The sequence below is a fragment of the Haplochromis burtoni genome, unplaced genomic scaffold, assembly GCF_018398535.1.
Source record: "Haplochromis burtoni strain Fernald_Lab_line unplaced genomic scaffold, NCSU_Asbu1 Contig_140, whole genome shotgun sequence".
Classification (NCBI taxonomy): Eukaryota; Metazoa; Chordata; class Actinopteri; order Cichliformes; family Cichlidae; genus Haplochromis; species Haplochromis burtoni.
The window spans coordinates 962,174-989,123 of record NW_024582501.1 but is presented as its reverse complement, the minus strand read 5'-3'; the positions used below and the strand labels follow the sequence as shown (position 1 = coordinate 989,123).

Below are 26,950 nucleotides of genomic sequence, written 5' to 3'. Positions count from 1 at the left end.
AGTGTTGGTCGGAGCGGTTCAAAGTTCAGAGGCGAGAAAGAGCTCTCACTGGAACGCCTCCGAAAGTGGGTTGAGCAGCGTGGAGGGGAAGCGTGCAGCAAAAAAAAAAAGAAAAAAAAAAAAAAAGGCTGGGAGCAAAGGGGGAACACTATTAGCTGGGTGCGTGCCAGTCATCGGAGATGAGACTGGATGTGTGTGTTTCATAGGCATGGCTGGATGGATATAACAGATGGGAGGGCAGGCGAGTTTGGCAGGAATGTGATGGTCACGTCGGTGGGGCGGGGCTCTAGGAGGAGAAGGCAAGTTTGACGCTGCAGGAGGAGTAGCCCTCATCACTGGCCATGCTCTGGAGGCTGCTGTGGTCGTCCAGGTCGCTGGTGCTGGCTGTGCTCACACTGTCCAGCTCTCCATGGGAGAACTCCGTGCTTTCCACGTCCACCTCAATCTCCTCTGTAGGATGGAAAAATGATGAAAGGGGAGAAGAACAGATCAATTTAACATATTTCAACTTTTATTGAGGATTATTAAGAAAACTATTCTCTGCTGATACTTTATTTCTGGATATTTTAAGAAACTTCCTACGTTTTATACTGTTTGCCATGTTGTTTTCTCCTTTGGATAGAGTCATTTTAACATAAAATACAAAGGAAAACATGTACCTCATACTTGACATCATTACAAACAAACAGACACCATGTTGGTTTTGCTTCAGTTCAGGAAACATTTTGCATTTTAAATCTGATGTCCTTCATCAGCACCTCGACATGCAGTCTCAGAGGAGCTCTGACCAACCCAACCTCAGTGCTATAAAATTAGACCGACAGCAGCTGGAGGCTCTAGCTGTTTTGACACATGCACTGCAGTCATGACAGAGGTGCATGTGAGAGCACAAATGTCCAGTGTACTCATACTAGAAATGAGCTGTTTTTTAACCTGCTGGCCCCCTATTGTAAAGTCCTTGTGATGGCAGATAGCGGAGCGCAGCTAATACCCTTGTGAATTTATCCCTAACAAACGGGCGTCATGGTGCACATTTTATCCAGGCTCCTTTGCTTAAACCACAGAGTAGGTTCTGCTGCGTGCTACATGTAAAGAAAAAAAATTCTCCTGAGATTGTACCAAGTCCATATGTGAAAGCATGTGTAGATGCTTAATTAAAAATCATGCATGCCACCTTACATACCTTGATCAGAGTCAGAGCGGTCGGAGCAGAGGGTGGAGCCCACACTGTCCATGCGTATCCTCTCTCCCTCCCCTGGGCTGTTCTGGGCTGCAGCACCACTGCCTCCACTCAGCAACTCCAGCTGACGCTGAAGGTGCCTCTGCTCGCGCTCCAGAGACTCCAGCTGGTACTGGCTCTTCCTGTCCGCCTCTTCAAGTTTCTGGTCAGGTGAAAGAGAAGAGGAGAGGAGTCTTCACCAAAAGACATTATAGACATTGTGTTGTGCTAAATAATCATATTCATGACTTGTAGGGATCATTAGTTATAAAAAACTTTATTGTCTATGACGGGGAGGAAGAAAGACATTCAGCTGCTTTGCAAAAGAAACTCGATCCTTGTTAATACTTTCTGAAGTCTTACTAGCTTGTAAATGAATTCATTGCTTTTCAAGGCTTGCCAATATCCTAGAGAACGCACAGGAGGGTTAAGTGTGTAAGCAAGAGGAAAGCCTCATAAAAATAATGCTGAGAAAAGAGGTTAGACAAATGAATAGCCAGCAAAGAAACAGGCCTTTTTCATACATTCATGTGAGAACACAAATGTCTGAATCAATGGGCTCAGATTAAACGGACTTTACTCCGCCAGCTCCCCACAAACTCTGTGGTGTCAGATTGAGCCCATGTGAGAACAGAAAAGGTAATTGTCCAGAGAATTCACAGCCATCGAGCCTCCATAAAAGGGTGTGAAACTACAAACACATGGACAATGCCCCAGAAGCTCTTTAGTATTCAGCAAATTAAACAAGTTTGTCCCCTCGGATTTTCCTGCTGTCAGCGACGACACCCCTAAATGATTTTCCTCACCTGTCTTGTTTACACCGTGTCGGCTTGTTTACGCCTTGCACCATTATGATACAAATGAAGGCCGTGGCAGGGCCCGATACAGCCACATTGTGATGTAACCTTGCAGCCTTATGTCATGGGTGCCAACATTAATGAGCGTGACTCCCAGCGACAGACCAAAACAATAGGCCATCAATAAGCGATGAAGAGACTCAAGTTGACAGCAGCAGCAGAAGTGCGAGTGGCAGAGCTGGCGAAGGCCCACCTCAACAACAATATCGCCTTTGTACATGTCCTGTCTGTTACGTGAGTGCATGCTATGCCTCGCTTTCCCCTTACAGACTGCTCACTCTCAGGCAGTCACATGCCTGCTTTTAAAGTGGATAACAAAGTGTGAAGTGTTACACTGCCTGCACAATTACTGTGGATTCATTTTATCATAAAGGTAAACACGAGTTTGGTCTTTCCAAGCAAAAATATTTTTTCATGTGTGACGAATGACATGACACACCATGTCCTAATACTTTCACCTTTCAAATTATTCAGTGATCTATCTAACAACCCTTCATTTGAATAACTGGCACAAAGCCTTGTTTTCTTTTGGGGGGGAGAAGTTCTCCAGTCCACAAGTTCTGAACAGAATTTTACATCAGGTGAATATTCGGTCATTTTCTGAGGCCCTTTGCAGGTGAAAGTGTGTGATGGTGTATTTTCCTTCATGATCATGGCATTCTTCAAACAGCAGACGTCTTTCTGAGCCAATGCTTAAAGAAAATATGTCCCAGAAAATAGCAGTGGGTTTCAGGCTTAATTTTAAGTGCATCTCCAAATGGAAAAAAGTCCTTTCTGGCACCTGCTTTGAATACCTTTTTCCCACTGATCCGTAATTGAGTGCCCAGTCTAGAACCAGTTACACCACAAGAAGCCTGATGTTGAACCCAAGACAACATCAAATTACTGGGGCCAAAATACTTAACGGACTGACCGTTCTCAGGCAAGTTCAACTGAAATGCTTTGCCACACAACACTATCTAACTTCTCATTCAGAAATCTGTCTAAATGGGGGCTGGTTCTCAGAGGACACCAACAGGACTGGCTCTGCATGAGCACTGATGCTCATTAACCTTTGAAAAATCTCTCTTCGCATATTTTTAACCCAATCATGAGGCACCAACTTGTGAGTCTTTGGTAATTTGCACCCTTTCTTTTCCTCATTTTTTTTCTGACCAAATGAATAATAAGGTTTTCATAGTCAGCTGGTAACCACTCAGTTTAAAAACCTTCAGAAAGGCATCGTCATTAATATCATTAAAGCTTGCAGTTTCTTTGTTCTGTTTATCACAAAAAAGAAAAAAAAAGAAAAACCAGGACCAGCTTTAGCTAAGAGCTGGGTAATCATATGTACCTTTATGTGTGCTTTGGCTTTGTTGAGCAGGCCCAAGGTAGTGTGACGGCTGCAGTCAGGTCCTAGGGGTATGAGGGCCTTCAACCGCTCCAGACACAGCCGCAGGTGAGCTCGTCTACAAAGGAAAAAGTAACAAAGAGGAAACAAAAGCATAATTAGATAAATAAAAAAGGAACAATAGGGCAGGGCGGCTGTGTGTACAGCAAAACATGAAATACAGTGTGGTAGTTGTTTGTCTTGTTCAATAGCCTCAGGCAAGTTCATGCAGATTGGGGGAGTTCTTTAAACAAAGCATTGAATGTGTAGCCCATTGTAACTATGTATCAAAGGTCTAAAGGCTCTTAAAGGAGCAGTGCACCCTAACAAATAAAATATGGCATCTCTCTTTACTTGTGATGTCAAGCTATTTAAATTATTCGATTTAAATTATTATTTTGTCTGTAACACCCTTGCTTCAGTAGCTAGATGTAGGCAGTATTCTGTTGTCTTTGGGGTGCTGGCCTCCACCCGTGACAGATTTGGCTTGAGTCTTGATCATCTCAAAATTACTGGTCAACAACGAGGAGGTTTATCATCTGCATGTATTTAATATATCTAGGTATGGATACTTGTCTCGCCTACATTACAATAAGTTTCATCTGGCGATAAAAGGCATGGTGGTGGTATAATGGCATTTCCAGGACCTCTCTCAGCTCATGTAGTCAATCATCCTGACAGTACCTTATTCTGTGACTGAAGACAAGCCCCAAGTACTATCTATCCTGCTAATGGACCCGAGTTGAGAGGTAAAAAGAGATAATTGTGGCTATAACACAATCACTGCTCCATTAGCAGGGGCTGTCTTTCAGCTAGCCTGGAGGGAAAGCTGGAGAGACATTAGGAGGCAGTAGACTTAGTGGAGCAACCAAGACTCAGAAACGTTCTCTTGGGACGCTTACAGGAGACAAACTCAAGGGACCAGAGCAGGGCTTCACTGCACCAAGTTGCAAGATGGGCTAGACAGCTCTCTGCTATGCTCTTTAAGACTGTTGGATACATGTAAGTGCTGCATAGAGTATATCTGTCTGTGTGCATATGTGTAGGGGTGGGGGTCAGTGTGGATGGTGTTGATAAGAACATAAGAGCACGCCATTACAGCCATTATGCCAGTAATGTGTGCGTGAGTGTGTGCTTCAACAAACACTGCATGTTTGGGGAGGGAACTAGGAGGAGCCCTGATTCAGGCTGCGTGAGTAAAAGTTAGGAAGTCACAACACACAGACACACACAGCCTTTTATTCTGGGAGTTTGCATGATGACTATCAGGACATCTGTCCATTTAATCAGTTCTATTCACAGGACAAAGCACAGCCCCCCCCCGCCCCCTTTTCCTCTTTATCTGCGTAATGTATATCTGCGTGTCTCATCTCAAACCCTCGTCTGCACATACATCAGTTGTCACTTATTCACATGCTACTCGTTTACAGCAGCCTTGAGCGATACACGCAGCTGCACCTGGGAGACGTCGAGGACGTACAACAAAGCACAACATGGCCGAATATTTCTGAGAGTGATTAGAGTTCAGTGTATTTTGTTAAAAGCTATAATCAGGATTATTACTGGATTATGTGGAAATAAGGCATTAAGCGTAATTTGCCATGTTTGCAGTCCAACCATTTTGAAATCAACTGAGCTATGCACGTAGTGTGTTTTCAGCTCTGCTGATATGCCAATATATTATTTATCAGGGAGCTGTTGCTGAAGAGCTGGCACAAATATTAATTCGCGTTACACCAACCTCATGCATGTACACACAAGTCTCATTCACTGCTTTTTCCTAGTCTATATGCAAGCATTTTTCCACAGATGGCCATCGGCTGTCTGGTAAAGAAGCGGTGAGGGCAGAGCGGGACACAGTGCTGATGTGTGGGTCTGTCTGTCTGGCTTGTTAGGCATTTAGTTAACAAACTCCAGACATCGGAGACCACAGCTTTCTCCTCCAGTCCCAGAGAGATAAATGTAAATATCTTAGCAGACAACCCCAGATAACCCTCCACTTAAAATCACTCCTCTACTCCTTCCATCCTTCTCTCATCCTGACCCACTGACATGGACCCCCACCACCCCCAAAAAAACAAAAAAAACAAAAAAACAAAAAACCATGAACTGTTCTGTTGACCACTATCACCACATTTCTATCACTGGATATTACTGAACTTGTGCTTCTCGGCATGTAAACCAGTTTGTCACTGGTCTGGCTGCTAAATCAATTTTTTTCTTAAACAGCATAAAACCTCAAACACCAAAGGAAGAGATTATGATGATGATAAACAGTTTGTCGCCTATTTTATCACTGTCCTTTCCTGCTTCTGACCTTTTTATAACCACCTTTGGTAATGTACTCAACACGAGCTACAGTAATCGCTAGTAGCGTTCAAAACCCTCTCTGTGCCTCTTATTGATAGACAGGCATGTGAAACGCCTGTGTGGCATGTGTTCTTATCTCTGGGTGGATGACATGCTTTACCGTGTAGCACTCCGATAACTATAAATGGCAAAGAAGTCCAAAAAGCATAACAAGGAGCGTCAGAAGAGCAGTATGTAACTGTGAAAATCAAAACTGAGAAGGGTTATTGTTGTGTAATTCTTCACTATCACATTGGACAGGCTGGTAATAGGAAGCCAAACTGGAGGTGCTATCCTCGACAGGGCAGTGTGTCAAAAATGATCGTGCAGTATGTCCCTAAAGCTACAGGCAAGCAAAGATAATGTCAGACACGTTCACCATGTTAGTCACCAACATTAACTCGAACACCAGGCAGCAGATGTGCATATGGTGCAGTCCCTGCACAAGGTGTTCAATTCAGAGCTAAATGACCTTTGAATGTCAGTGTCATCAACTTATTTCCAATCCTGATTGCAATGACCAGCCCTGTTGAAGAGGCTGGTCTTGAAGAAGGGTACAATAATGTGGCTTGAGCCACACAGAAAGACCTCTACATCACTGTGTCAATCTAGATAAAGTATAACTGTCTTACTTAGAGGCTAAAGGTCATAAGTTCCTGGCTACTGTTGATGCCTAACAGAGCAGGTCTCTAATCCCTAAAAAAGGCTTGTTTATCATGTCGACCAGCAGCCAAAGAGCTTAAGCCATTTACAGCTTACAATATGAGTGCAGGCTTGTGACCATAAATACCTGCTTGCTGCAGGCAGTATCACCTCCACCCTGTTGTAGCTATGTAACCAGCAATAGAGCCTTCTGTTCCCAGAGTTCTTAGAAAAGGCCGGTGCCAGTTACATAAACAGCTATGGATTTACTGTGTAGCCCCATAACTTCATGTCCTCTGCTGCTAATGCTAAGGACTGCTTAAACACATTTGGTTAAAGGATATGACATCACAGGATCACAGGCTGATTCAGTGGTGACTGATGTGGAGTCAATTTCAGTGGAGTTAAATAACAAGAAGTTGATTCTGTTCATCTGGACGTAGCGTTTTCTGTGAGAGAAACGTTTGGTCACTCATCCAAGTGACTTCTTCAGTCTCAGCTGACTGCAGGTTTCCCCAACCTTATAATTGGCTGTGAGGTCAGTTTCTTGATCATTAATATGCAATCACTGGTCAAAGATCATGGGGTTTAAATAGCTCTCCTGAGAGGAATGACCACTTGTTGAGTTCATTTTTTTGTATGTGTGAGTAATATTTTTAAAGAAGATTTTATAATGTTAAGGTGAGATGAACATAAAGTCAAGGCTTCCATATCTGTACAGAAGACTGAGTGAGTGCTTGTTTTTGTTACATGGACTAATCAAGCTATGATATTAATAAATCCAATTGAACAAAAAAATAATCATCTCATTCATCAAACAACAGATGAACAACGACTAACAAGATCTACTGTGTGACTGGGAATCTTTCCAGATATCTGTTAAGTGACAAAATGTCTAAGTAGACTAAAATCAGCGAAGAAAATAATTCCCTACTTTGCACTTCCAGAGTTTAATGAATGGCATGGCGATGTAGGTTGAATGAAGAGTTCTCCATCTGTGGCGGATTAGATGGCTACCCGTGGCTACCAGGACCTGTGCTACCAACTGTCACGAAGAGGACTGATCACTCAGTGACAGTAAGCAAAACAGCCTAGTTCTGTTCAGTAGAGGGAAATAACTGACAGTTAGGTAGTGAGTTTTCCCCCCCACACTCTCTCATAAAAATCATCAACAACAACAAGAAATATACATCCTCTAATGCATATGCACATTTATATGAATGCACTCCCATGATGAATCCTAAAAGACAAAGCTTACAGGTTGAACACTTAGAAAGCCAGCCTTTCCTTTTCCTCAGGAGACACTGATGCACTTCCATGGAATGTATGCATGCAAGTTTGTCATGCTTGGAAGTCTGGGTGTATGAACTGTGTCTTGTGTTCCTGAAGGACCCCAGATGGGTAAGCAGGCAAGCACGAGCTCTGCCTTTTGGCTTTGGCATGTGACAGAGCCGCCCGGCAGCCCTGGGTCACTGCACTGCACCTTTCTTTCATATGCACCCCTCAAAATCTAGCTTCTCTGTGAGTCACGTGCACAACATTGCCTTTTTATTCTAATAATCACATTTCTTTTTTTGGTACTTGCTTTAGTTCAGTTTAATACAGACTTACCTTTTATGTATAAGGGCTAACAACACTTCCGAGTGTAATTTAAATGCTTCTCATCGTTGCAAATGAACAATTAAATTCATGATTGATAAGATGAGAATTTATACTTTAAAATTCTGCACTGCTCTCCTTATATGCCTCTAGCTGTTTCGCATGTTGTCAAAATGCGTCAAACTGCCTCCAATGTGACTGAAGCAGAGTTCTTTTTAAAGAACCACTTTGAAGCGCTCCCCGTTGGTATGGAAGAGCTGCCCACCATTACTCTGACAGAACCTACGCACATCCTATGTACAGCAGCTCAGCACTCGCCTCCCTTTTTCTTGTATCATCCATGCAGGAACACACGTGCAGAAAAGGCTTGCCTTTGGAACAGCAATGAAGGGCACAAACACTGCAGCGCATGCATGCTTTCCTACGTATTCTGACATGTTGCTGTTATTCCCACACGATTAACACGACAAGTGAAATGTGAGGAAATCAGAACTGCAGTGTCTTGGAAATGTTTCAACAATGTATGAGAGAAGTGTGAAGATATTATGACTATGATCTGCAAGTAAAAATTCTCATTTAAACACATCCTCAGTTCCAGCAGAGACTGGCATGTGAATTAAATAACAGGCTTTGTATTAACCACATTGATTCCTCAATAAACACAGGAATCTTTAATGAAACCTTAAATGTTCACATCTTTAACTAGGATCCTCAAGGACTGAACACCTGAATGCAAAGAGTTATAATATGACATCTCAAAGGCACACTTTTGGTTCTGATTATTTCTCATTTAAAGTCCTCTGGAACCAACACAGTTACTCAAAGTGTGACTTATGGAGGGGAAAATGTAGCTGCCCTAGATTCTAAACTTGTGAATACGTAAATAATGGATCACTTCTCGGGCCATCTACGTTGTCTGACATAATTATTGTACATGCTTTTAAAGGAAGTCTCAGATTTCCAGCCCAGATACCAGTCAATGCACTTCTCTTTTGCAAATTCCCCACTCTCTGAAACCCACTTAACACACATACAGAGACAGACACACACACAAAATCTGACCTACTTCTAGTGCATGTGGAGGGAGAGGATGTGACCCTTCGCTCAGTTATTACACTAATTACACGTCGCTACTGACTGTCTCAGTGGCAAATCTTTTAACGTGACATAAGAAAGGAAATTAAGACATCATTAAACACCCTATTAGGGAGGGGGAAGAATATGACTTAGAGGCAATTCTTTTGTTCCTTCCTCCATCTGCGGTGTCAAGACTCATTTAAAGCAAATCGTGATTCACATGATGTCAACGATTACTGAAGTGATTACAGTATTTTATAATGCAAAGCCTCATTTAAAGTAGACTAAGCCATGTTCATTGAGGAGCTACATCAACTTCAACAGTAAATGATCTATTTTGAGGGGGAGTGCAATTAAATCGAAACAAACAAAAAAAAATGTGGCCACAGATTTTTTTTTTTTTCCTTCCTGTGCTTTGGACATTATTTTCCAGAACATTCCAAATCCATTACTTCGTGGTTAAAAATAGCAAATGTGAGATGCTTACTGCTTAAGCTACCCAGCCCAGCCACTACGGCAAATCACACGCAAGGCTCCTTCTCACAGAGGAAACAGAGTGAAACCACATGTGGCACAGTGGTCCACACCACAGATGGTGACATGTAATATAAATGAACAGGGCGCTAATCAAATGGAAGTACCTACATTTGTCCCATGATACTTTTGGTGTAACTATAAGACCTGAACAGTTTTAAACAACTAATGCAAAGATTGTAACACTTTAGCCAAAGCCTGATGCAGGTACAGATCATTTTCATTTAGGTTTTTTTGTAATTTATTCCTTTCTTTGTGTAAAAGAAACAAATAACTTTTCATTATCAACAATTAACTGTCTTTTAGCCCTTCATTTTACTAGTTTTGAACATTTGCTCAGTGCTTAACTGATGTTACACAGCAGAGGAACAAGGTGTCCAAACAGTCAAATGTCATCACCACCACTGGAACAGTCAGTTAGGTCGATTATTGACACTACGGTCACCTGTATATGTTACTGATATATTGGTTCCATTTGGAGTTTACCTTAAAAATGAATAGATATAAACAATATATCACATTAACATGTACATTAATAACTGTGTCCTGCGTAGCTCAACAGCACAAGCATTTCTAATGTTATACAAACAGATACACACAAAACAGTAAGGGAACAACAGTTCTCTGCTGTTCTCCGTGTTTGTTCACCACCTTTCTTTGTTGGGTTTTACTACAAAGGCCACGGTTGTGTTTTCTGCTAAAGTTACCTCTTCTAGTACTCTCTGTCTATTATGCCATCTATGGCTTTCTCTCTTTTTTTGTTTGTTCAGGTGGGATCATCTGTCCCTCTCACATGGCTGCTGTCAAGCTGAAGCCAAGGTCAGATGTCTGACCCAACAGAACAGGGCACCTTACGAAATACCAGTATTTACTAGTTTAACTACTGGAACAGTAATCAAAGAGGCACCAGCCTGGCTGCAAAACTGGAGCCTGCTGTATGTGCTTTAGCCAATTACAGGTTTATTATCTGAGCTATAAATGGCAAGTTAAGGAAATGAGAAGTGCAGATGGAGATGAGCTTACATTTAAGGTTTTACTTAAATGTAAAACAACTAAAATAAAAAACTTGTGTTGATTCATGATTTTACAGATGGTTCAAACATTTGCCCATGGCTCGTCCATGACGTGCTACGAAGTCATTAACAGCTACTGACAATGCACGGGTGCCACTAATTTTTGAAAGCTATATGATTGTGAGATTATAACAAAGCTAAAAAGCTGCACAACTGACAAATTAAGATCCGTGAAAGTTATATTTTATCCATCGCTGATGCGTGCGCTTGTTCGCCACATTTCTACACAAACATGGCACGCACAAGATTAGAGCAATCCTTGCTCTGAAGCAACTGTAGGCTTTTTTTCCTCCTTTCTTTCTTTCTGAAAGCCTGATGCCTTCCTCATCTCCTCTATGAAACATGGACAGATGGGATGAATGTAGAGAGTCAGAGTGAGATAGCAAGGGTGAGGGATATAAAGAGTGAGGGGGGAAGGGGAGGGTTCTGCCTGTGTAATCTGCCCAGAAACTGGCCATGGGCACAAACGAGCGGCGGTCTACGTGGAATTCAACTGCGCTTAGTGATGGCAGAAGTTCTTTAAAAAAACAAAAACACATCCTTAGCCCAAAATTCAACATGAACATACATATTGCATGCACATGTGGCATCAAGAGCTGAACCTGCATATTAGTTAACCGAATTAATATTTGGATTTGTAAGTTATTTTTCTGTTAACCAGCGAATAAGCTGTTGGGAAAGGAGCTATGCTGCTCTTGTGGTCTGTTATCCAGGAGGGTGCACACCGTCTATGTTGCTTCCAACTTTCTCTCTGGGTGATCATTATTGTTATGTAAATTTAGACAAAAAAAAAAATAAATCACAGCATGCCAATAATCTCTGATGCATTATGTCAGCCAAAATTAGTTAGAAAAATACTCTAACTGATCTTAGCCCATTAGTATTAGAAAAGTTTGTTTGCCCAGTTGGACAGTGACAGTAAGTGAGGGCTCATAAAGTCACTTCAAGTTTTAATGGCAGGAAAATCTGGAGGCGTTTCTTTTTCACAAGACAGGGAATATATAAAAAGCACAGCTGCCACAAGGAGCAGAATTTTGAGTGTACTGATATATATCTAACTAGAAAAGTTTCTTACATGGTCAGTGCCTTACGAGCAAACGTGATTTTTCACAGATTTTTACTGCATTTGATAAACAGAAAGGGATTGCGTCACATTTCCACATACAACAGGATCCTTCTTGGCTAAGGAGTTAAATAATAATTAAAAAGTATTGGTACGCTACACAAACTATGCCAAATGAGGACAGTCTGGTTAGATGACAGGGAACACAACAAAACAAAAAAACAAAAAAATAAAAAATGCAAAGGGTGTGAAAATGCATTGCCACATGTGGGTGGGTGGGAATGAAACTACTGAGCATTCAGGCAGTTTTGACCTCAATCCCAAAAAAGAGATTCAGTGTGTGGAAAAGAGAGACAATTTTTCCAATGGCAGTAAGCTCACAATAAAAATGTATATATGGATATGAATTCGGAGCTAAAACGAGACTGGAAATCGAGGGCAATAAAATGCAAATGGAAGTTTAAAAAAAATAAAATAAAGAAAGAAATCACTGTAGACCTGCAGAATCCCTGCCACAAATCTAAAGGACACAACTGGTAAATAAAATAGAACACAGTTGACCAGGCCACAGCTGGTGTCATGCTAAACTTGCTGAAACACATTCATGACACATGGCAAAGGAGAGATTGAGGACAGGCTGAAACAAATGAAAACAGATGATACAAAACAAATCACTTTGAGAGAACTAGGATGAAAGCAAAAATGCGTCAATTTACCCTTTTCGAGCAGCAACCACAGACATAAACACGTGCTCACGTACAAATACACACACGTGCAGAGCGTGCTGGAATAGAGAGAGGGCGATGCGCTCTTTGTGTGGCTGGGCCAAGAGACTCTGGGGCTGAAACCCATCACTAACGCACGGATTAGTTCACACGTGCACACTGCCTTTTAATCTGGTCCACTGACAAAGGTTGGACGAGAGAGAGAGAAACAGAAAGAAGGAAACTGACAAATAGATGGCCTGAACAAAAAAAGATGGCCACAGAAACAGAGCCAGAGTTGGAGGGCAAAGGAGGAATGGGGGTTGTAATTGACGGGTCGGAGGTGACGAGAGATGGAGGGCAGGGCACTTTAAAAGAGTGATACCACCTGATCTAAAATACTACCAATACATGTGTCTTTGGCAAATGACCTAAATCCCACAGATCAGATCATGTGACTGTATACCTACACTACTCAAAACACATTCATTTCTTCTTTTAGGGAGCAACCTCTTTTTCCATTTGTCTGCTCTTCAGCTTGCGGACACAATGGCACACACGGTCACTGACCCATCGGCAACCCTCAGTTTCCCTTCAGCCTTCTGTCAGTGAAGGGGTGAGGGCAAAAGCTTTGGATTAAAACTCCAGTATGGCTTTTCTCCAAAAATGGGCCTAGTGTAAAGCCAGGGACATCAAACCAGATGTTGGCTCTGGGGGCAGGTTGGGTCCTGTCAAACAACAACCCCCTTAGTTGTTCATGTGCTTTAATACATCCAATAGAGAGTGGGGGAAGGCATGTCAGCCAAATGCTCTACATCAACCTTTAATGCGCAAAATGTACACGATTCTCTCTCTAAATTTACTTAAAGTCACTCATTCCAGCTAGTGGCATGCAATTCTACTGAAGTTATGCATTAGTTTTAAACATGTGCATTTCATATGACTTTCAGTGCAGGTTTGATGATGAGAAAGTACACGAGGCAGTAAAGGGTGGAGACTTTTTTTCCTACGCATCTCCATCACACTGCTCTCATTGGTGAAAAATTAACCTCTGTGATTGGTCAGAAAACAGTGGTGTTTTCCCCCTTTTTCCCCAGCTGTGAGGCTAAAAATAGAAGCAATAGTCAGATTTAGCCTAACTGAGTGTGTCTTGCACTTTCAGCTAGCATCCCCTTTTACCTCTTTCTATCCTAAGTCACCAGACAGATCATTTAACAAGCTTCTTCAGGAAAAAGGAAGGGACGCAGGAACATTTCTTCCTGGAACATTATCTAACCCCAGCTTCACCCATTTTCTCCAATGTGGCCTAATCAAGCAGCCCCACACAGTTTTGTTAATGGCACAGGTCAAAAAACCCAATGTGTAGGAGGAACATTTTGCAGAGTATTATGGTACAGACTGTGTGTACAGCCTGTACCCTAACAAGACCGAACACCTACAAACTAATAAAAGGAAAATGTTTCTATTTTAATCAGTGAAAATTAAACCAGGTTTTGAGTCAGAGAGGGGATTGTTTGATGGCTTAAACCTGCTGACTAAGCTTCTATAGCCATTCAGCTTTATTCCTTTTGGTCACACCATCCTTCCACAGAGTGCTGTGTAGATGTACTCTTGCAGGATAAAGGCACAACAACAAGAAGCCCAGACAAGGGGTTAAGGGTGAGAAGAGCCGAGACAAGATGTGAGTGATGAGGAAGCCTTCAAGTGCCTACATATAATCCTCTGTATGGGTCTTCTTTACACCTGTCTACAGAACATTTGTGTCGGGACGAAACAAAGATATACAGTCTTATCTGACGGCAAACCAGTGAGGATTGCCAGAACATGCTATGTCCATGACACCTTACAGACCTGTTTTCAATCAAGCAGTATTTGATACTGAAATTACAGATAGTAATAAAGGTGTGAGATAATTATAGCGCCCCATGTAATAAGATGATTCAAACTGATCATTCATTTGACCAGGAAGTCTTTTAAAGAAGCAGTTACAACAGTTATTGAGCTTACATTGGCAGCATGCCAGTGATAACAAACGTTTGCAAACTTTTTTTCAGATTTTAACAGTACTTTGTTCCATTGTTGTTTCCTTCTCAGTAAAAAGGTTCTATTTGTCTATTAAAAAAAACAAAAACACAATCTGGAGGCTTATGTGGATTTTTCACATTTTTGATGTTAAAAGGTAAGTGCTCCCCGAAAAGATGTATGTGACTGGCCTGCTAAGAATGCCAAACTACAAAAAGGCGTTACTGTCAGAACCCTCAGAAACCGCAGCAGCAGGTGTGATTGATATGCAAATCAGAAAAGGCTAATCCAGTCTCCCTCCACTTGACTCAGAATAGTTCACTTATGCTACCAATGTGGCACAAGTGAAATGCAAACGTCTCAGCCTGTCTTATAGTTGGCTGAAAACAATACACACATTCCAGAACGCACGATTTAAGTGTGAAGATTCTTTCACCATGTTATGAGTGAACTATAATTTTAAAAAGAGAAAATAACGTCTTCATTGCAGCTGGGAACCCTCCACACTAGTCGGTAGAGCAGGTAGACTTCTAGCCAGAGCTACAAATTGACTGTTTGCCAACTGAGTACAGGCTTATGTCCTACTGACAGGGCAGAAATGCTCATTGTACACACACTGAGAGTTTATATAAGGCTTGCGTGCTTCTTAAGGCTCCCTTAATTAGGTATGTTTGACCAATCTCTCTACTCATCCCATCAGCATCTCAATAACTTCCTTGTACTGAGATACCATCGTTGGCTAAATCAAAGCTTAGCTCGACTATTCAGAACTGGGTCTGAGTGGTTTCAGAGAGAGGGTAGGTGACATGCCTCAGCACATGTGCATGCTCTAGCTGGGCTCACCAGACCAAAGATCAAGTCTCTTAAGCTGCTTTTCTGAGCCAAGAAAAGCTTACAAGTCGTCACGTTGGTCAGAACAAATGGTCCCAGTTTTAGACCCTGCAGCAGGGCCTGAGAATGGGCAGCACTCCCTGGACTCGAGAAGCAGTATTGCTTTCTTCAAGAAACATCAACACAGTCAGAGTAACCCAGGCTTATTCATGTTCGACTGCTCATTCAACCCAAAGGCTGGAACAGCAGTGCAGTGTTTTAAGCCCACTGGTTAAAAAGAGCAGAAATGAATGAGGGCAGTCAGTGGCAACAAAGTAATGTGCCATTTAAAAAAAAAATGTGCCACCCTTCTATAGTGATATTTAGCTTAGACTTACTGGAAAATTAAGAAAAGCTTTCAAAAGTTTGAACACATAAAGAAAAATATTGCTGTATGGGTTGTGACTAGCTGAATCACAGTTAATTTTGTGTCACGCATGCATGGGTGTTATTGCGTGTTATCCACTTTTTACATTTTGGACTGGATTTATGCCCAGACATGAGCAGATGAATATGATTTGGTATGTCTGCAGTTTGCTTTAAGACCTTCAATGTCAGTGGTGTCCTCCTGATAAAATTTACAGCAGAGATAGCAAAGGTGTTTTTTCACATGACTGTCATCGATCAAGCAGTTTTTTTTGTTGGCCAGTAACTGTCTGCATATTCTGAAAAGAAAGTGGGCTTTAAAAGCAGGGACTAAACTAAGTAACTGCATTAATAAAAACCTTCTTTGAACTCTGAAATATGTGATCCCACTCAGCTGGAGACTATATATTGGCCTGAAAATTGTCATAATAGGTGTTGTTTATATAACAGCTAAAGGTAAATCCGACCAAGTTCATGTCAAGTTCATACACTTCACACATACACAAACAAAAGGTGACTGCAAATGAGGCATTACATGTTTAGACAAAAAAAAAAAAAAAAAATAAAATCAGGACTTCACAAACACTCCTTACATGCCAGGCAGGCCAACCTCTAATGGCTAAGGGTGTTTCTGATAAACATATCCACAGAATCACTCTCAGAGGTGTTTAGCTCATTCTTTGAGGTGCTAAAATACCCTGTGCAGTGGTCGCTTTGCTCACCGCTGTGCCATCATTGCACAGATGGAGCCATTTATAACTGCAATTAAGTTGTAAGAAGCCGTTGCAGTATTCTCCAAAACGATAGGTTTCTCCACTCAGACAATATCACGTCATACACACTGATAAGGAGGAGAAGATGTCAAAACCGGAAGCCAAGAGTTGGCAAGTGTTTTTTTGCAAAGTTCTTTCCAAAAACTCAAGTTTTTCAAATTACTCCAACATTTGTATTTGTATGTGTCCGAGCTTCTGTGCAGGATTACCATTATAATGGCCGTAAAAACCAACATGATTAGTGCAAGACTGTTCCACAAAGATTGTGTCTTGCAACACAAGATGTGATGTGAAACTTGTCACCAGAGACCCGCGACACAAGCCACATGGCGAGCATAAAAACGGCCTTAGGCAGCTCCTCCGTGTCAAATCAAAAAGAAAAGCTAACATTGGTTTTACTACCTGGGAAAATTTTCTGACTGCATTACAGACCTGGCCTCAACGAACTATATTAAAAATGGATGAGTGGCAGTTCAGGAGGAACTCAGATGATAAGCAATGGTTCTTGTTTTGTTACCTTTTGATTGATGGCTTTATTATTAATCAATAAAACAAGCTTTTACTAGCTATAATAAATCCACAACTGCTCGAGCCCCTACAGGTTCAACTCCGAGCCATAAAAAAAACCTCTTAATTGTTTAATGTTATGCACATGCTTTACACAACGCACAACAATAAATCACCAACTAACCTGAGCACTCTGAATTTATAATCAACACGTTTTAAAGAAAATGACTAATAACCATAAGGCCGTGAGATCAAAGCAGTCGAACCACAACATGCAGTCATACAAGCCTTTTACTGTTAAATCCTACTAAGGGAGTGTAATTTAGCAGTGACATGTGGAGGTGAAATAAGGCTGTTAGAAGGTACATGATCAAAGCGGCAGATGACTACGTTATCTGGTCCCACGGTAAGCATCTGGAATGTGTGTGGGGATTTTTTCCCCCCCTTTCGGTGCCTTTTATCCGTGTCCTAACGTCTCTGCTGTCACACTGAGTCTACAAGCCTCAGAGGTTATCAAGAGCTGCGGTAGCCATGCAATGCAAATCATCTTGCCTGCAGTAGATACACAAGTTTGATAAGTGTTGGAAAAAGCTCCACCCAGGCTGGACCAGAAAGGAGCTGCTTCCAATTTACAGGACTTGGAAGTCTGCTGACATGGAACGAAAGCTGCTTCTGTTGCACGATCATGGTATAAGCCTGACACACTTGGATGAACAACTATGCTCGAAACATATGACTTACATTGGGGCATGTGCTTAAAGGGAATTGGATTAGCTTCTGGCAAAAAGAGGGATTATAAATGATTCTGACTTTGAGTGTGCTCTAAAAGGATTGATTACCATTTCAATTTTTAGTCTCTTTCTTTGCAAATGGAAATGTGAATTAGTCTCTTATTCGCCTGCTACTAAGCTGCAACACCAAGCTAACTGTGTCAAGCTGAAAACAAAGACAAGAGTGAAGAGAAGAGTGGTGTCAGTATCCAGACTTGGTACAGGACAGCTTATTCCTGGCCTGCTCTGCTGCTGCATGTCTCTCTAAGACTGCAAAGTGCAGCCAGGAAAAAGAGGAGGGACGGGATAGAAAGTTTCACTGGACATTATGCACGTATTGCGAATGAAAACACACTGACACTAAACTAACGCACAAATGAATGGTCAGTCGTTTTTAACATTTAAACAAGTTAGCTTATTTCTGCACTTCTTCAAACCATCTCTAGTGATTTAGTGCTTTGCAGAAAGTAGGCTGTTTTTCAGGGGATTCTACAGACTGTGCCATTTAATTAAAGGAAGCAAAAACAGCACAGTCAGAAGATTCCTGTTCATACAAACTAAGCATTATTGTGACATAATTAGGATGCTTACTTTATGAAGTAATCATTTTTTGGAGGAGTAATATATGATGCAAACAGAAGATAGCATGGAGTATAAAACATCGGAGCAAATGGACAAACAAAACTCACACAGATATAGATCACCAAATCTAATTCAAACTTTTAAAAAAAGCATTAGAACAAAAAGGATAGGAAAGTACACCTATTCTGCATCTCCTGTTATAGTTAGCAGTGATTCCCACATATAGGCTTTATACAAATCTACTCTGAATGACCATGGCCATAAAAACAAGCCTTACTACAAGATCAGCCCAAAGAATGAACAAATCCATCCTTCACACTGTGTTTTAGGAACAAACAACTGAGTTGGCACATTTTTTTCCCCTTTGAAATGTATTTGTTGGGGTGGAACGCTGAAAGAAAAAAAAAAAAAATGCAACTCCGCATGGGTGCTGCAATCTGCTGAGGCCATTCAGTCGACCGGCCGGCCTTGTGTGGCTTTGTATATGAGCACCAAGATGAGACATCAACTCTTGTCTATATTTAGATCACTGGACGGCTCTCCTTCCAATGTTCCCATCCTTTCAGAAAAGGCTGCCAGGGAGAATGGCGAGAAAAAACAGGCTGAGGTGATATGTAATTACACTGAATGGATCCAGCCTCTCGCATCCTTTCATTGTACCCACACGCTCAGAGATAATGAAATGGAAGGCATGCGTTTTTTCATATATTTACCATAAATCCTGCAAGTCGGGCCATTCTTATTTATGGTGTCAAAGAAAAGGCTCTAGTGCTTGACTCTGCATGGAATAAAGAGCATAAACACCAGCAAGTACCCTAGTAGTGAACTCAGTCTGATAAGGGCTTCCGAGGTGCTGTTGCTCTTAGCAGTAAACCATCCCAAACCAAAGTCTGGTTAAATGCACTTCCTACACTGCAGATACCAACTTGAATGCAGACATATAATTCAGTACAGAAACATAAGAAACTTTAGATGCAGATACAGTGCTGAAATTTATGCTGCTTCTACATACTACATTGATTTAATGTCATTTCACTTTAAGTTTTTAAATCATACCCTATAGGACAAACGTATGTCTGCTACACACTAAAATTGCAGGCGTGTACACAAACTGGACACAACCATTGGACTGCAAACAGAAAAGCACCCGTATTTTATTTGACTGAACAAAATAGGCTTAAAATAATTAACATGATAGTCCAAAGATCTAAGCCTAGCCAGAGATGCAGCTTCAAAATCACGCCTCTCTGTTAGTAACAAACAAGTTGGAAAGTAAAATCATAACCCTGCTAACCAGTGCAGTTCTGCTATACTTTGATCTGGAAAATGAATGGATCTATGCTGTGCCAGAGTAAAATGGCATATAATCACTTGAACGGAGCAGTACGTATCCACAATCGGGACGAGGGTGTAGACATAAACGTGCAAGGAAAAAAAAGCCTGCCAGTACTAACAAATGCTTATGTTACAACCTCAGTAAGATGTAACTTACCACAAAAGAATGTGGCTCAAACATGCCCAATATCGTTATACGGCAACTTCATTCATTCGATTTTAACCCTTTTCTGACTGCTAGACTGGTCAACCATTACTGAATATCAACTAAGAGCTCAGACAGAAGTTTATGTCACACATACCCACAGAGTTATATGCAAAAACGTGGAGAAGGAAACTGCGTATGATTCACTGTTACACAAAAAGGTGGAAGGATTATGCATATTAGAGGTGGAAATGGGTAAGGTGAAACGAAAAGGAGGAATTCATGAACCCAACTGGGCCACCCAAGTACTTTTATCTTTAAAGACCTGTTGAAAAATAAGCGTTTACTTAAAAGGCCATAACCTTGTAGGGGAAATGAAGAAGTAGGTCATAACAGACTTGATATATGTGGGTAGGGCATGTATGAGCCTGCAGTCTGTGGTCTGATTAAATCCGAAATGTGTTTTAAAGATGCACTGCCAACTCACCTATTCTTTTCCAGCTCGTTATGTGTCGACCTGCAAACAAAAAACAAAAAGCAGAAGCTGTTAAAAAAAAGAAAAGAGAACAAATGTACAATTTTGCCTTAATGAGCAAGCAAAATAAAAGGTACAGGGCGTCTTTATCAGAAAAAAAACAATTTACTTTACATGGGTAGTATTAGAATACTAAGTATGTATGAGCTAGAAAACCACGGGCTGAGACGTGAATGGTGAATTGGAGTGTCAAATTTGATTAACAGATTTATTAATTAATCTCAAATTAGACCAATTCTAGGCTCAGTGCACTGAAGCCTTTACACAAACAAATGTCAACGTGACATCCAGGAATGCACTGTGGCACAGTGCCTCTTCCTCAATAATGCAAGGGAGGATGTGACACTGCAGACACTTCCATTCACACTGTGCATGTGTGTGCGACTGGTAAAGTAGGAACGTGCGCACACAAATACACAAAAGCAGCCAGGATTCAGTGCTCTGTTAATAATCTAAAGTGAATCAGCTCGTCCCTAAGAGTGTCTGTGTGTGGAAACATACTGAAAGGAGACAAGGCCTCCCCCAGATTTTTTAAATGGCCAAGTTCCCTTTCACACAAACTGCACTCTACCTCCTCCCAGGGGGCAAAATGGGGGTAGGGGAGTGCTGCTGGATGCAACCTGGTCAAGCACTTTTCTATAGCGTGGGTTATCAATACTGCAGTATGCTTTTTTTCTTGCCATCTTGGTAATAAGCATGCAGGAAATATGGACGAAGCAAGAGGTAAGAACAGAACAGAGGGAATGCTGCGGTTCCATCTGTAAAAATTGGCCCAGACTCAGAGGAATTCATTTTTTAATGAATAGATTACTGTTTATTTAGTTGGATATGCTAGACAGTATGGTAAGTCAACTGTGGCAGTATATTTGATTTGACATGACAAGGTCTATGACCAGGCTGAGAAGCTACTATTACAACAAAACCCGGGCACGTTTCAGACACTGCAGGCTATTTGCTTAAAACCTGAAGGAGCCTACATGCTCACGTGCATGCCTTCATCTTTTATATACACTATATAAGCACTGAAATCATGCATGGCTGTGCTCTTCACCAGGCCAGCCACACAAACTAAAATCATATGAATGGTGCATTTAAAACAGCATAATCTCTTTTTGTTTAATGGTGATCTCCATAAATGTCATAAAAAAATAAGCTAACAGCCACACATTTAGTTCTTTATTGGGAAAATGAATAGCCACAGTCTTGTGTTGAACGCTGACTTCTTTGCACACATGTAATTATTTTCATTGTCTCCAACTCCGCTTATTTCTGTAACTGTCTGATCTGTAAAGTCAGATCAATAGTTGTGCTAACAGAAGATTAATACGTTGGAGTGCATAATTTGCGTCATCTGCTGTCACAGTGGTTTCACTGAGTCTGTGTTGCTTGGTAACCAACATCCTGCTTTGTAACCTTTCCAAACTCTGAATGTTTTACCAAAATGTGAACCTTCATTTGGTTCCCTTTAAAAGCGCATTTAGGGAACAATGTTAAAATTCAAGATTCCAAGGAACTTGTGTGAAACCAAACTTCTTTTTTTACATTTGGGAAATCTCTTCAGCTGCTCTATTTCACTATACTGAAAAATGGCCTTTCATTTAGCCTAAGTCAACTTACGTGGGTTTTATCATCACAATCCTTTTTCCCTGCCTCCTGAAACCCATATCTGCATGTCTGGACAGTGACAGTAAGGCCACACAGAACAGCAGCATGCTTCCTTCTGCAGGCAGGCATGCATGTATGTGTACGCGTATGTGTGTGCATGTATATGCATGCAGGGAGTGGGTCAGCGAGATAAAGCTGCCCTGCTATAAACGGTAGGCAAGAGAGGACAGATTCAGATAAGCCCATCACTTTAAGCCTCAACACGCTACCGAGAAGGCAGATATAACTGGAGCAAGCAACTAAGAGTGTGTTAAAATAAAATGTAATATTAATGTAAATATTATAATGAATAAATTAGCATATTCTCTAAGATGTCGGCTTAACATTAATTTTAAAAGGGTCCTTGGAGTGTTTATAAGTAAGGAATAAACAAGAACATGTTTGAGACTGAAGCTTAGGTATATATGATGTTCTTTTTGTCATTAAAAATGCAGACACAGAAGATGGCTGCGTTGTAGATCTCTTTGGCTAATGCACCATGCCTTTAATTTGCTCACTCGGCTTCTGTCATACACAGGATCTCTGAATGAAAAAGGCCCATCGAATGATCTTATTTTTTTAGTTTGCCAGATGCCGATCTCCCCATGGGAGTAAACGAAACCACATCACAATATGAAGCTGTGAATGGGTGTTTAATACAAAATGTGTTAACGCAATAGGAGAGTTGTAAACATAGCTCTATGAATAGAAACAACAAGCATTATCCCTGCACAGTTTTATTGGTAGTGCTTCTTCACATCTCGAAGCATTTAAAAACCAAATCTTTTCTCTTTGCCACTTGCTTCCATTTTCTCTCCTGCATACGTAAACAGTTTGATTACAGACTCTCAAAGTTGTCCCACTTTAGAAGCAGATTTCAGAAAAAGCATGCATTGTGAAAGCTTACAGCTTTTCTAGCATTTAACTTTACATTAAGCATCATTAATGTGTCCTTATGGATATTCTCACAAGACTAAATGTTATGAAGAGTTATGAATACGGTGTCAGACTAACAATATATCTGATCGTGACTGTTGCCATGCAGAACTAGGCAGCATTGTGCGCTCATGATGAGTAATGCGCAGTTCCTGTTTGGTGGCCTTCTCTTACATTAATATTAAAAAGCTCTTCAAGAGTACGAGTGGGCTTTGTGTTTGATGTATGACTGTCAATGGAAAGATTAATGTAAGCAGCCTAACTTAAAAAAAACAAACAAACAAAAAACCCACACAAATCCAGTGGGTCTTAACTTAGGAGATCCTCCCAACTCCTGTTACTAAATACAAGTGTCTGCCATCAGTGAAAGTAATGTGTTTGACAAGGGCCTTAATCTATGTGGCAGTCATTATCAGCAAGTGTTACTAAGCATATGTTCCATAACAATCACCAGTAGCTTTGAAATTATGCAAACTGTGAACCCATGTTTTTTTTGGGGTTTTTTTTATAGAATATGAAGGTAAAGATGAAACAGCAAGTCAGTGATTATACAAAACATAAGTCCTATAAATGGCTCCACATATTCGTCTTTTGGTGTCTGCAAACAAAACATACCATAAATAGCAGCGTTTCCTCTTTAGGGGATAAGACTAAATGTCCCTTTCTCCCACAGTGAAGTGGAGAATGCATACTAGGGGGAAATACAGAAAGTCAACCACAAAAAAAGAAATTACTAAATTTAAAAATCACGGGAAAATGTTTCTGCATTGTTTAGCCAATAAATAGAAGAAGTAGAAGATGTTGCTGCAACATTTTTTTTTCTTAAGCGACATTTTTCGTTTTAAAGTCTTTACTTTCACCATGATCCCTAACCTTGACCACTGCAGTCCGTTTGACAATCAGCTGATGAAAAGCCAGCAGAGCCCCTGTTGCTGCCACCCCCCGTCAAATCCACCGAACCAGCGGTGTTGACGGTCAAACGTGCACGTAGCTACTATAGATGTCTCTACAAGTTCGAGGATCGATCTTTTGTTATTCAAATGTCAGTGTCTCTTTACATAGAAAGCCCCTTTATCTGAAAAGCGTAAACGCTGCAATAACCAGCTGGCAGCAGTTTAGGATCACATGCTATCTGCAGCAGTGTCATCCATCCCAGAACTTCACTTTCATTACTGGCATATAAATAGCAAGACGAAGAAGAAAACAGACACTTTTCCCCAGCAATCACAAAAATGACTGAGAATAGTGTCTTACCTATTGTGGTTACTGCTGAACTTCTTATTTCGGAATTTCCTTTGCCTCTGGTAGTTTGTGTTCTGATTTGATGGAAACGTCGAGGCATATCCATGTTCACACTCTGTTGGAAAAAAAACAACTGGTGGTTAACTGACTAGCCACTTTTTTCTTTTGGGGGACACTTTCTACTTCGAAAATCACCCTTTTTGAGCCGACAACCAGTACAGGGTTGTCACTGCCAACTGAGACATTTGGAAATGTTATTACCTCTTTCTCTCCTTTCTATGTATTCTGCTGCTTCCAGTAACCGCTGGATATTTATTAGCTGAACAGCCGTCATTCTTTCCTGAGGCTGGCTGTGTTGGACGTTGCAATCTAGCTTTGCAAGCAGCAGCAACGACCGCTTTTTAATTACAGGGAAGACAGTGCATTGGTTATTATTCAAACTGACGTGTTATATCCTTGTTCCGTGCCTTTGCTGGCTCATGAGCAGCCTTCGCCAAAAGGGAAGGAAAGAAAAAAAAAATCCAGTGTTCGCAAGCTAGCAAGCTACAGCCAATCCTTGCCAGAATTCACTGTTAGAAAAAGAAAGCGTATCAAAATATTTAAAAGTTTCTACGAAACACGATATCAAATTTTTACAAAATTGGATAAAAACAATATAAAACGTCCCCGAGGGAACCCTGAACCAGCAATGCGCGTGCTGCAGCTCGTTTCCTCTCCTTTCCTGTTTGTTTACTTAGCTGCTCAGCTGAGAGGCGGGGATCCAGCGGCGGGAGAGGCCGGCCTAAGTGCAATGCATTCTGGGAAATCGAGTATTTTGGTGAATATGGTCCATTTTACCTCAAACGCAAACATTCCATTAAGTTCACAATTTAGCCCACCTTTACTGAGATATATATCGATTGGAAAATAATTCACGATTGTAATAATGTTACAACTGCAACTACAACAGGTCAGTGTAAATTAATACATACATCTGGCAGAGTTCCAGTGCACAGATCAGCAGAAATTATTTTTAAAAAAATGGTGTGTTTACTATTGTTCTTGCAAAGTTTAGGAACGTTGTTGCTTCTTTTCATGACAACGTCATAAATGTATGACAAAAAATAATAAATCATTAATTAGGGCTGCTTTTCATATTTAAATTACTAAATATCCATGTAATTCCATATTCTTGCCAGACTATGAGTCCTATGGAAAAGCCCTACAAATCCCATCCTTCACTGGGACAGTAGGCGTGTCTTGGTCGGCTGTAGCCAGGCCCAGCAACACGTGACGTTGCTATCGAGCGTAACTTCGATTGGCGAAAGGCTTTGACAGGCGGCGAGGGTTGAGCTCGCTTCTAGCCAACCGCAGGAACCTTGCGCCATGTGGAAGCCAGTGCGACACGCCCCCCAAAATAGCAGGAAGCAAACAATCGAGAGGACTGCTTTCTGTAGAAAATTTCCCACGTTGCATTATTATAGTCGATATCACTTCAAAGGCTTTCGCAGCGCGTTTCACCCAACGTGACCGACCTTTCTGCACGAAAAATGCCGTGCACAGAAAAATGCATATATAAATTCGTCTTTTCGGTCTTTTAAAGTCACGAGTTAGATGAAAGCGAAGCCATGAAAATGATCATAAAGAGTCGTTTTTAGTAGTGCATTGCCCAGATAACATGTCATTACATTGTCTACGTGCCAATCCAATACCCATCTGAATGATCGTGCTTTCTGCAATCAGCCAACTTAGCTATAATTACATCATTTCTTATAACGTGATAAACAAGCAAATCATGCAAGGTCGGATATTTTCTAAAAGGTCGAGTCAACGCCGCGAGCTATAGCCGTGGCGTTTATCTATAAAGTTTCAGTTTGTTTCACCGATCGAGTCTGCGGGGGCACAATGACATCATCCTAAACTGAGTTGGAGGGCGCTGCAATGTGGTCAGATTTATTATAACGGAATCGTAGCCAACATTCACACCCACACACCTAATCATTATGTCATATTGCTTTGTCTATGCAGCAGGGAGGTACAAAAATTATAGATCCCTGTGTTGGGAGTTGTGGAGAGTGACATAGCTCTACACGAAGATAATGCGGATAATGCAGGTAAAAATAGTCCGTAAAATTACGAAAGCTTATATTTTTCTCCCCTCCCGTAACTGCAATAAGTAAGGTCACCTAAATCAGTCTGGTGCTCTTTCATATTCTGTGTTTACTGCAGGCAGCGGTGCTTAGTTGAATGAACTCAACCCTTTGTTGTCTGAATCTGTTGACAGTGAAGTCTTTTTTTTTTTCCTTCCTGAAATTCAGATGCAAAGGGGGAAAAAGATCAAACGCAGCACACAAATAAAACTCACTTCCGTCCTTCCTCTCGGCGCTCTCAAGAAACCTAGCAGCCTCCAGCAAAACTTGTACATTTTTCAGAAAAGTGTTGATCTGCTCCATGTGGGAGTCTTTGGAGTTGAAGACGTCATTGAAAGGACAACTAGACATCTCGAAATCTTGCTGATCCAAGAGAGACGCATCGGAATCAAAAAAGAACTCCTCACTCTTCAAACTTCTTCTTTGCCTCTCACTTTTGGCCATTTCCCCCCCTCTTAGTTTCCGAGCTTTCTGGCGACGGGCTGAGCGCAATTCGCAGTGAGGCAGCTTCTGGGGGACGCTGCTCTTGTCAGATGGTGTCTCTTTTCTTTCTTTCTTTTCTTTTTTTTTTTATGAATGCAGGGTGTTTAATGTGGAGCAGTGGCCAA

At 41.2% G+C, this 26,950-nt stretch overlaps 1 protein-coding gene across 2 annotated transcripts; it reads right to left on the bottom strand.

Annotated features, from left to right (window-relative positions):
* On the bottom strand, nt 1-26,950 carry mxi1 (max interactor 1, dimerization protein; the record flags this gene model as incomplete). 2 transcript variants are annotated; one of them, XM_005931306.3, is given in 6 exon segments in its annotated part: nt 1-450; nt 1,184-1,382; nt 3,410-3,524; nt 20,344-20,373; nt 24,226-24,328; nt 26,558-26,950. In XM_005931306.3, coding segments are annotated over 6 exon segments (840 nt in total). In that variant the 5' UTR covers nt 26,787-26,950.